The sequence below is a fragment of the Rhipicephalus sanguineus genome, chromosome 2, assembly GCF_013339695.2.
Source record: "Rhipicephalus sanguineus isolate Rsan-2018 chromosome 2, BIME_Rsan_1.4, whole genome shotgun sequence".
Classification (NCBI taxonomy): Eukaryota; Metazoa; Arthropoda; class Arachnida; order Ixodida; family Ixodidae; genus Rhipicephalus; species Rhipicephalus sanguineus.
In genome coordinates, this window is record NC_051177.1 from 144,593,937 (window position 1) to 144,606,299 (window position 12,363).

At 47.3% G+C, this 12,363-nt stretch overlaps 1 protein-coding gene across 1 annotated transcript in view; it reads right to left on the minus strand.

Annotated features, from left to right (window-relative positions):
• Positions 1-11,757, minus strand: part of LOC119381941 (solute carrier organic anion transporter family member 4A1) — a 30,124-nt gene extending 18,367 nt beyond the window's left edge. Inside the window, exon 1 of the mRNA XM_037649690.1 lies at positions 11,556-11,757. Within this exon, the coding sequence (XP_037505618.1) occupies positions 11,556-11,757 (202 nt within the window). The remainder of the gene's footprint in view (positions 1-11,555) is intronic.
• Positions 11,758-12,363: the final 606 nt, after the last annotated feature.

Here is a 12,363-nt window from a genome sequence, read left to right on the forward strand (position 1 = left end):
GCTCAAATAGTCATTCGCATTCTTATTCAGTTCTCCATGAAATGTAGGACAGTTTATAGGTTTACTGAGGAAAGCTACGTGGCTGACAGCGCTTTAGCGCTACGGAAGACGTTTAAACACGCACACGCTTGTTTTTATTCCAGTACGGTACACAAAGGTAAAACTGTAGCAGCACGGAAATTTCTTCGATTGATTACTTGCACGACAGCAATGGAACAAAGGCCCGGTTATTCACGGGACCAAAGTACGCTTTTTCATACGAATAATGTCCCGCTGCCTTCTGTCAATCCAAACACGCAACAAAACGCTCAAGATAATGTAAAGAAAAAAAAAGATGTGGCTTCGCGTGAAATTACTACGACATAAATGTAAGACTACGCCGTTTGGATTATTTGGACCATCAGCGCTCATTAACGCACACCTTAATCTAGTACACGGGTGTTTTTTGTATAAATTTTGGCCAAAGTTAAAATTGCGCAAGGCAACTCAGTTTTGCGATTTCCGTGTCATTTCATTTTCTGTTCTTTTTAGGGGACAATTTAAGTACCGAAGTGTCAGACGTGACTCAACAGAAATATTTCTTTCTAGTGAGACCAAGACCGTACACAACTAAAGCTCGACGCATAACGTATAAACCACGCTTACCACAACGCACAAAGCCTTTTTTTACCACCGCGCCGCTAAAAGGCTATATTCACATGAGATTTCATCTTTAGGGCTACGCCAAGTGCACATTGCAATGCGCTTGAACAGCGGCACCTACACTGACTCTCGTGAACGGAGGGTACGACGACCACACACAGCACTATCGACAAGTGCACTCTCTGATCTTATTACAGTACATATACAGCCGATCAAGGCCAAATGCTTCTCTACATCGCATTAGGCATACGTACGAGCGGTTTAAGTTGCACTAACGCAACGGAACAAACCGCCTTTTGAGGATCCGCATGACGTACGCGCACATGCAAACACACGGGGCTAGCAGACGACGCACGGAGCAATCCACACTAGGCGCGGTTCAGCCAGAAGCCACTAGGCGGCGACTCCGCTCGATCTCGCGGGCCAATAGTGCGGAGCTCCCCTGCTCTTTTGCATTTCGCTCCCACCAAAATGAAGCCGCCCATGTCGGTACCGAAGCGGGCGGCTCCACCGCACGTGTTGGCATATTTCCCGCATACCACGGACCGTGGTATGCGGGTATGTGGCACGCGTGACTGGCGGAAAGGTTGTTATGACATACACTACAGGGAGAGTCGCGTTATTGATGTCATGACCTGCGAATCGTGTTTGTCATATACACACCATGTCCTCCTGTGCCAATTTCGGTCAAGTCAGATCAGGCTGCAGATCAGACATTGCAAGAGCTTTTCTCTAAATCTGACCGCAGTAACGATATACCCATCGTTGGAAGGAGAGAAAGCACGGAGATTGCAATGAAACCCTTATGCCCTAAGTATATGCGCGTGTCATTTAATAATAACCACTTGCCACCACGTATCCATACTAAACGTAGTCTTTTGCAATTATCTTTGAAACCCGTGAGCGCATGGTACTCAATATATGCGACTTACCTGGAGCACTTGTCGAAGAAAGCGAAAGGCGTCTGGTCGACTCGGGGACACGGCGTTTTCTTCTTCTTTGTCGTCGTATGAAATCTGCACCTCTGCGTCGCATGCTTTGCAATGCACCCGCACTTACAATCCAAAAAAAAATACTTAGCTAGCTAAGGCCTTCTCGAAACACTCGCGTCAGAGGATCTTGACCAACAACTACGTCTCGTCGCCAGGGCCAAGGAGGCAGCGAAGGCCAGAGGGTTCCCGGATTGAGGAGATCTCCCACCGAGAGTAGAAGCGGGGCCAGCACGCCATACCGTATCGTCCAGTAAACGTTATTGCTCCTATTCCTCGAATGATTCCTACCGCCGATCAGCGAACTTTCAATGAACTGTCTTCATTTTCAGTGAGTAAGATTAAAGCAGTAAATAGGAGTGGTATGCGTGTCGAAAACAAATTCGGAAGATCATGTGAAATCTGCGCCTTGCATGTGTACGGTGTCGCTGCCTCTTCCAGTCCCTGCCGTGCAAATTTGGACGCGCTACTTCTGTCGAGTTTTAAGTGCGGCATGAGAACCGTGGCTGCCCCATCAGCTTGCACCAGTAATAGATGCGCATTATTCACCTCTGGTAGTCCGCTTGGTGCTTCCCTTCGTCCTTTGCATGTAATATGTTTGCATATAATAAAATAATAATTTTAATAATAATAATAATAATAATAATAATAATAATAATAATAATAATAATAATAATAATAATAATAATATATAATAATAATAGTACCAACGCGAAGAAGAAGAATGTGCTCTGAGGTGAGCACCGTAGAATGAACGCATATTCGTTTGACAACAACACACAGAACTATTCACGTGTTCCGCAAGCAGAAAAAAGGAACAGGACGACAAGACAGAGCGCTTCTTCTTGGCATTAAGGTCTGAACAAACGTAAGCGTTGCAGTGCGTCAGCGCGTGACTTCTGGACGCGGCGCCGCGCCCTCTCTCTATGGAGAGAGAGGGCGCGCAGCTTCGCGTAGCCGCGCGCCCTCTCTCCCCATAGGGAGAGGGCGCGACGCCGCGTCAAAAAGTCACGCGCTGACGCCCTGCAACGCGTACGTGTGTTCAGGCCTTTAGCCTGGCAGATATGCAGGGGCACGTCAACGATTCTGTGCTTCTCGAGTTAAAAGATGGCGCGTTTCGGCGCTTAATTTTAGGGGCATGCGAACATTCCAAACCCTTTCTCTCGGTGCGGGGTCGCAAACCGGACGTCTGTCAGGTTTGAATGGGTGCTGAACCACCTCTCGCGCGTGGTAAAAATCACAGCATATCCACGGAGTGAATGATGATGAGTGGGCGAAGCTGCGGAGGTTCATCGGTAACCGTGAATCTTCCGTGAATTCTGCCCAGTACATCATCACCGACGTGAGATCGGGCGCGTTTATACTAAAGGTTCGATGAGTTATGACGACTTGCAGCTCACTTTAATTTTACATGTACGCTGTGAATTTTCATTGTTTAGAAAACCATTGCTTTAGAAAACATCTGGCGTCTTTCGTTAAGCAGCTGGCGTCTTTTCCTCTTGCTTTAGAAACATCTGGCGTTCTTCCGTTTTGCTTTTACAAAGCATCTGGCGTCTTTCGTTGGTTTATTTCATCAATCAACGACGTTATGAACAAATTTTGTTGTTTAATCACGCACAGGAGAAATCTCACCAGGCACTACCTTGGAGGTAAAGAATGGCTGCTAATGGGAATGAGAGACAGAAGAAGTCGGCTTTTAGGTAACGCTGCGAATTTTTATTGTTTCAACACGCACAGGAAAAATCTCCCACCGGCACCACCTTGGAGGTCAAAGCGTAAGACTGGTTACGCACTACGACTACGACTACGAGGGACGAACGGGTGCCGCCTTAAGGAGCTTCGCCCCTAAAAAACACACACAGCGGAAGACAGGCGCTGCTGATGAACTGCGCAGCCATATCTTGTAGTCGTGCACGGGCAAGAAAGAGTTCACAAGCGGAGCGCGAAGCTGCCACTTTCTCAAGTGCCCTATCTTAATGCAGAGACCCATACACTCGCTTCAGAATGCCGTCATGCAAGAGATTGCTGCTGTTGGCCGACAGCTGACATAGACCAAAAGCGGCGTTTTGATCAAATACGCCTCTTGCCACATGCCGGGTCGCACTATAGTGCACTAAGAATATGGAATAGTGTTGTTCAGGCGCCTCCGCTCGCGATGCATGGCGTGAAGCGGCGCGCGTGGAAGAAAAACCTAATGCAACAATTCCTGCTGGCCAGCGCACAGTGAAGGAATGCCGAGTCGTCGGCGGCAACGGCCACTGCTTTTCACCTGGTGCAGAGCAGTGCGTTTTGAGAAAATTGTTAGTTTCCCAGAGATTTGTGAGAGATGTGGGCTTCTCTCCCCGTCTGATGCATTATTTCACGCTGGTGAAGAAACTAGCGGCATATTTATTTTTCAGCAAGCAAGCTGTGAAGCAACATCGTTGTTGATGTGCACGATGTGGCTTGCAAGAAAACCTTCGACTGTATACCCTGGGCTTCAGACAGCACGCAGACCTACTCAGGGCAGCAGCGGTAAGGTTTTATATACTAACAAGACTTCATGTGGGTCTCAACCAGTTGCGAGAGGCAAACCGGAAAAAAGCTGCACGCAACAATCAGTCGCTGTTCATAAAGATACCACTGCGACAATTTTATCATGAACTGATAAAATATCAGTAACTGATACCATCCATTATGCATCATCGCGTTCGTGTGTTTTTGTGTGCGCGTTTATACACAGAGCAAATAAGGTCTCCATGTGGTCAGGATTATTCCGGAGTCTCACTAAGGGCGTGCCTCACAATAACATCTTGGTTTGCCACGTAAAAACACCTATTATTATTGCACAATGCAACCTTCGACAACAGCCAGAGCGGTGAAGCGCGCGTACGAAGAAAATCAATGTTGTGGCAGGGTGCAGGGCTCCGACCATTAGAGCAGCATTTTAACAAAGATCATCAGGGTTCTAGATTCTCCTTTCTTTCATCTATCTCCCTAAACTTATTTTCGTTCATGGACCAAGTTGCTGCGAAACTGCAGGGAGTTTTCCTTGGGCAGCTTTCACTCTCGCTGTTATCTGCTACTCACTGCTTTTAGGGGCGAAGCTCTTTAGGGTGTGGGTCGTTCCCTCCTTCGTACTATTATGTATATCCAGCTCTAGCTTAATGGCATTGATCACTAGATGGGGTTTCATGTATTTCTTAGAGCTCTAGTTTAATGAATTGCTCACTAGATGGCGTTTCGTGCATTTTTTAGAGTTGCTGTTTAGAGATGACAGATGGCGCTTGTATAATGCGAATTATGATAATTCAGGGGAACTTAAGCGCTTACTGTTTGAAGCAAGGTCGGGCTGCCTTAGAACGCGTAGTTATAAAGCGAGATTCAGTAACGAAGAAGAACAATGTACATGCTCCGGGGGAACTAAGGAAACGATGGAACATGTACTGATTGAAGGTGGCGATATTCACCCAGGTATACGTGTGGGCACGAGTCCTACAGGAAGCCTTGGGTTTTAGGGACAACATGGAAAGCTGAACACATCCGCGATAGAAATAGTAAAGAACGGTTAGAGTATTAGTGGCAGAAAAGTAGAGATAAAGTACAAAAATAATAATGGGGAAAAGATAAGGTCATTCTGCCTTAAGAGGCAGAGAGATAGACCGTGAATTTATAATTTTTTTGGTATAATAACATAGATTTAATCAATGTATATAAGGTATAAGGCCAGCATAAAACAAGGAAGTTTTTTTCTTTTTTCTTCGAGCATGGTGGCAGACATGTCACCGCCCCGTTACAAAGGGGACGCTCATAGCATCCATCCATCCATCCTGGCGCATGTTCATTGGATGCCTGCGATCGCAAAAGGCGCTCGCTCTTGGCGCGCTTTCTCTTCGCTCGGAGTCGCCCGATGGAGGCAGACAATTCGCTCGCTCTTGGCGCGCTTTCTCTTTCGCTCGTCGCCGGATGGAGGCAGACAAGGCGTTCGCTCTTGGCGCGCTTTCTCTTTCGCTCGGGAGCGGACACTTTCCCTGCATTTCCCCGATCACAAAGCGGTGATAATGAGGGGTCCACGTAAACCAACAGTACAATAAAAGTTTGATATTTAATATGTACACGTGTTTCACGCTCTTTATATGATGTACTGGGCGAATTCCACGGAAGAGTTTCACGGTTTACCGATGATTCCCTCCGGAGCTTCGCCACACTCATCATCATTCACCCCGTGGATATGCTGTGATTTTTTTCTTTCGGACCGTGCCTGGCAGCCTTATTGCATTTCGTTCTGTCTCGTATGCATGTACAACCACAACCATTGAGAAATATGCTTCCCACTGACGTGTTAGCAATAAAAAAATCTGATTATTGAGCGCGACGTATGCAAAGCAACGAAGCGCATCGGAAGCGGTGCACGATGTGAGAGCCCATGCTGTAGTGGCGCCATCTCGTGGCTTTCGATATCGACTGCGGCAGCCACCACTCCTCCCTGAACACGCTGCCCCATATTCTAGTACACTATAGCCGCACACAGCAACATAAGCGCGCATCAGAATAAAACCGCGAGAGGGCGATAGCGGTCCAGGGCGCGCACGCGCTCAAGGTGAAGACGCGCCCGTGACGTAGCTTCTTCCCCCTTTGTCATCCCTCCTCCCTGGGTAGCCCTTCTGGATGGTGGGATGGTTGGTTGGTCGGTCGGTCGGTGGGTCGGTTGGTTGGTCGGTCGGTCGGTTGGTCAAACTTTAATAAACTGTCCTGAGAGACGCGACTAGCGCGCATGAACGCAGAGAGAAAGCGCTCCAAGTGTGCGACAAACCCCTGTACCTCCACTAGTACTTGACGCACTCGAAACAAGTTTTCCGGCGATCGATTCGGGAGGCAGTAAATCCCAATCGATAATTACTTCTACGAGTGGTTTCCGGGCATTTTTAACTCTTTGCCTTCCCTTGCTGCCTGTCTCTTCAAATAACAAATCGAACTTTGTTCAATCAATTCGTGCAAGTCGAACAGTCGCTGTTCGACAATACTAGTGTACTTGTACACTTTACACCGTCAACAATACTTCGTTTCTTGCTTCGATATCAAACCATTTATAGATATATTATCATGAACGGAGTGTTAACGAGACTGTTGGTACAGCTTATATATGCTCAATCAGGGGCGTAGCCAGAAATTTTTTCGGGGGGGTTCAACCATACTTATGTATGTTCGTGCGTGCGTTTGTATGTGTGCGTGCCTATATACGCAAGCAAAACTGAAAAATTTCGGGGGAGGGGGGGGGGGTTTGAACACGCCCCTGTGCTCAATTATGGCGTTAGTACCTGTGAACGCGCCCAACTCCAATTAATGAGGTGATTAACGCGGACTCGAATTATTTCCTTAAATTGGGAAGTTCGCAAAGTCAAGGAAAAATCTTTCGGTGCTTCGAATCTAAAAGGGTAACCGTAACGACACTTAAAAGCTACTGCGGCATTGTATTTGCCGCTAACACACGCATGCAGGTGTGAAAACACCACGAAAATGAAGGCAAACAAAAACAAACACACCTGGATCGATGTTCTGGAGAGAATTGCAAATTTATTTTATTCTGAAAGGGACTCAGGACATTCAACTGCGTGTGCTTCACCAGCGTGCAGCAGGCGTACACATTTCTCACAGTCAACAAGCACTTTCAATACGTCCTCAGTTTCCGTGTGGGCCCCAGAAAAACCGCCTCGAGAGATAATAATGTGTGAGGTTTTACGTCCAAAACTACACAGTGGCACGGGCCTCTGGCATTTCGCCTCCATTAAATGCGACCGCCGCTGCCGGTATCGAACCCGCGGCCTTCGGGTCAGCAACCGAGCACCGTACACCCGTTCCACCGAGGAGTACGCCTCGAGAGATCGGTGGCGGCCTATCACCTGTTTTGGTAGTGAGCACAGTATGGCCCTGTCGTCTCATCAGCATTATAATCAGTCTTATATCGCCTTACGTGTATACTCAGGTCTATTCACACATGTCCCAACCCACTAGCGCTCATGCGCCACCTCAGTATTTGTTGATCAGAGGTGGGGGTGGAGGTGGGGGTCATGATCTACACCGCAAGCTCTTTCACAAGAAGTTCTTGATAAAAATATCTCGCGTGAGGCGTGTATGTCATAAAAATGCTCTTACTGGATTGAAACCACTGATAACTGGTATATGAAGGTACAAGATCAAAACACGTGTCGTAGATTACGTCAGATATTGGCGTTGTTTAAGACCATTGACACCATGATAGAAAAAGCTAATCTGACGCTAATGCACTCGAGTCGACTCACTCAGGCTCACTCAGGCTCGGGTCAAGCCGTGAGTCTTAGTCTGAGTGAGTCTGGCGGAGTATGTTGAAGAGTTTGAGTGCGGATGAGTCCGGTTGAGAAAAAGTTTAGTGAGTCTGAGTCCGGGTGAGTCCGGTTGGGGAAAATTTTGGTGAGTCTGAGTCCGACTGAGCCCTCAGCGCAAAATATATTTCTTGAGTGAGTGTGAGTGAGCTCCAATCTTTCTGCCGACCTATGGAAGGAATAGAAAAAAACTGATAGAGACAGAGAGCGAAAAAATAGGAAAGAAACAGACACAAAAAAGACAGAAAAAGCAGAGATAACGACTGAAAAACAAAGAAAGAAATATATAGAGAGAGAATGGGAAGAAAGAGCAAAAGATAGAATGAGTGAGAAAGACAGAGAAAGAAAGATGCAAATATTATAAAGAGACAGAGAAAAAATACAAAGTAACAGAGACAAAAAAGAGATGGCTGACTCCTCTGTCATAGGAGTCGGTATAACACGAAAGTGAAGCGCTTCACAGAAGTAGTTCAGCGTTTATTGCGCACTGATATATGAGAGCTTGTACAGTGTCATTTGGCGTTTGGCAGCTATAGCACCGTTTGACGTGGATGTACCCACGCTGACGCCTATAGTGGTCATCTCCATCCCGACGACTATAACGCCCATGATCATGATCTAGCCGTAGTAGTAGCTGATGTTCTTAACATGTACCTGTACAAGCATATCGTGAACCCCGCGCAAAAATGGTATCAAGCACATAAAAAAGTCACAGTTTAGCCGCAAGGGGAAGCAATGAATGTGATATCTACAAATTGGAATGTCACGCGAAGAACTGCAAGCAGGCCAAAACTTGCAGCACGCTGCTCAAGCACAAAGGAGGCTTTAAAAGAACACACACAGGGCGAGCGCGACAACTGCTACAGCTCGACAATTAAAGCGCGCTGCCCAAACAAAGAAGGACGCACGAAACAAACGCACAAGTATACACAGGATGAGCGCGCACTAACAAATGCCACAGTTGTTACTTCTTTATGATGTTTGAGCAGCACGCTCCCTTGGCAAACGCGGCAGCTGAGCGAGCGAGGTGGCCTTCGTGTGCTCTGTAACTTCAACGCAAACTATGCGGTGAAAGCACAAGACGTACAAACCGCCTCCATTACGAGATAAGCGGGTGCGCACGGGCGACCACACCCTTTAGCGCAAAAGACAGATGGTATAAGCAGTAGGCACGCGCGCATGGCAACAAGCGGGGCGACGACCTCTAAAGCGCGCCCTTCGTGCCCTTCGCGCCATCTCGCTAGTGATAACTAGTACACGATGAAGTGCCACTGAGCTCCGAGTACCGCCAACGGTAAATAGCGTATATAAATAACTCGCCGTTAGCATGCTGGAGAACGTACGCTCTGTGGCCGAGTTATTTACCGCCGCGCGCTGCGGAGTGATGGGTTGTAGGTTCGATTACCGCGCGACGGAACATTTTGTTCAATTTTTCCTTTGTCATCTGTTAGTGTACAATTTACAACGTGATATCCATGACGGAAATACGTCAGTGAAGTCTTCGTGGACCCCGGCATAAAACACTTTCGTATTAAAAAAGAAGTCACAGTTTCGCCGCAATGGTGAAGCGATGAATGCGATAGCAACAAATTGGAATGTCACACGAGAATGACAAGCAGCTCGAAACCAGAAATGTTGAGGCCACTGCAGCGGATGTCGAATTCCACGATATTCAGCGTAGCCAGATTGATATCTTAGGACTTCATCATCAAATTCTGAAATTGTGGCGTTTTAAGCAGTCAAACAAGTCACACGTAGCTGCATCACGGCTGAATCGGAGCATGTCAGGCTGCAAGTTCGACAATACGCCGGAATCGTACACACTGAGAGAGAAGTTGCACACCATGGGCAGTCTCTCTGTCGCACAACAGTGATCGCCATCTAGTTTGCCTTCGGTCTTGTATTAGAAATCCTATGCTAATATTATTACCGAACTTTGCATGACTGGCCGCACGGTTTGAAGCAGTCCAGTTGAGGACAAGGCTGCCGAAGACATAATTATTGTGTCAACCCGTGTGTCCAGTGCCATAGCAAGTAGCCAATCGAGACGCAGTTAACAAGAAGAGTACTGCGACCTGTCGCTCGTTCGTTTTATCGGTTATATTATAGAGGGTGGGCCATTCCTAATCTTGACGTCAGTACTGATAAAGTATCAAATATATGCCTATGTGCAAGCCAGAGCATGCCGAGGCCCGCTTCCACTGTTGCGGGTTAAGTAGAGTAGCCGGGTACGACAGCAGGGAGTCTCGCCGCGAGTTTCCCGCAGCTTATGTTGCCACTGGATAGTATCACAAGTACTTTTCTCTGCTCCGTTTTGGGCTCAGCTGGTGTGGGCGCACAAAAATGATGCGTTCGGTGGTGGCCTCAAAATTGACGGATCAAGGCTACTGTGTGTCAGGCAAAGCGGTGCGATTCGTCGACCGGTCAGGCACCATATTCAGCGAGGGAGTAACAGCCAACTGGTCACGACAAGTCAAAATTTTCGCAACAAAGCTTCATTTTACGTTGCAATGATATATGTCGCAGGCCAGTGCTCGTCATCTGGTCCAGTCATTCAGCAGCGCGAGCTCTCTGATCATAATATGGTGACAAGACGTCGCATAGGAAGGGAACTATTGTAATCTTGGTTCGCACTGAAATAACTAAAATATGACGTCCATTCATTTGTTAAGAAGTTAAGAAGTTAAATACCTCCAGCCACAAATACCTCCAGCCCATGTAGCTAAGGCTAAAAGGCATTTTGCGCAGCTTTGATATCAAGCTGGTCGCGCCTCCTTCGATGTAATTTCAGCGTGGGGAAATGCAGTTTACCATTGCGCTACCTCCAGTACCTGTGAAATTCTAGTAGCTAGGCGCCACTGTGCAAGTGCCCTGCGGACCACTTGAAGCGCTGGGAGTGGGACTAGTTGTTCCAGCCTGTGACAATGGGTATTTGAGAATTCGATCGCGGTCACACAAATGTCCAAAGTTCACTTCTCCATTATATAAAAGAATAAGCGAACTCGATGGAACCAGTTGGCTCACTTTACAAATTGTATCCGTTAACTAGTGATAGCCGTTGAGTGATTTAACTTTATCCACGCGGGTCTTGACTGATTGCTCACAGCTCCAGTGAGAGGGGAGTTATGAGGACAACCGACTACACAAATGCAAAATCGGCAAACATGAGAGAATGGTTCTTTTAAAACATAGTCCCATTGCCATCGCGTGTCCCATTGGCATTTTTAGAGTCGCGTCGCATCTGCACTTCGCAGTACGCAACTTCATTGTATACTCACCGCCATTATATTGCCGCTCTTAGGCCATATCTCGCCTTTGCAGCAGAAAAAAAAAAGAAAATCGAATCATCATCGCTCGCACGGCGTGTTTCATTGCATTGAAGTACACGTACGCATCTAAGTACATTTAAACATCTTTCTGTCCATAGTAAGATGTCTGTGCATATTAGAAGTAAACAAAGTGCAATGGCCGTCCTGTGTGGCTGACGGCGCTACCGCAGTTCCCTGCAGGCAATCATCGCTCACGTGCAGGCGACGGATCGGCAGCGTCGATCAGGGACGCGATGGTCCGGCGAGCGGAATCCCACGTAAACCGCGAGCATCGATCTGGCTTCCCTTGCGCCTTCGCGAGTGGCGTCGGTGCGCCAGGAGGGACAGGTAGAAGAGCAGCATGGACATGGTGAGCATCACGATCAGTGCGTAGAACATGCCGCGTGCCATGTCTTCGTTTTTGTACGCGATGCAGTTGCCGCTGGAGCCGCACGGTCGGTGCCACGAGGCACGTCTCATCCACGATGCCGCCCATGATCACCGGAGCCGAGATGGAGCCTGCGAACGTGGTCGAGCAACAATGTCGTTTCTTTTGTCCTTATTTTAAACACGGCGTGTTTATTTGCACTCTTCCATCCATACTTTGTCAATGGGGTACGAGGTTTGGTAATCTCTGACCGGAACAAACACCAAGAAACTGTGAGAAGGAAACGGTGGCAAAAATCAATAAATACTAAATAATCAGAAAATATGGAAGTGACACATAACATGATGAGAACGCAAATAAAGAATGACAAATAAATTACAATGTAGAAATACTGAACTTTTCAAATGGAATGATCATTCGTTTGAAGCGGCCTGAAGTCACCTACGTTTCTCCTTTCATGACAACCACGTATTGCTTCCTTAAACTAACGTCTAACAACCTGCCTGTCTTTTTTTTCTTCTTGCAAGTTATGTTTTGTTGACGTGCTGTCACCCATGTCCTGTAAAGACTTCCTGTTCTGTCAATCTCATCCCTGCTTTTTTTGCCGTTATCGCCGCGCGCGTTTATAAACTAGTTTGACGTATTCGGGTTTCAGCCGCAAAAACTGTTAGCAATGCTCAGCGCAGACCGCGCCGCAA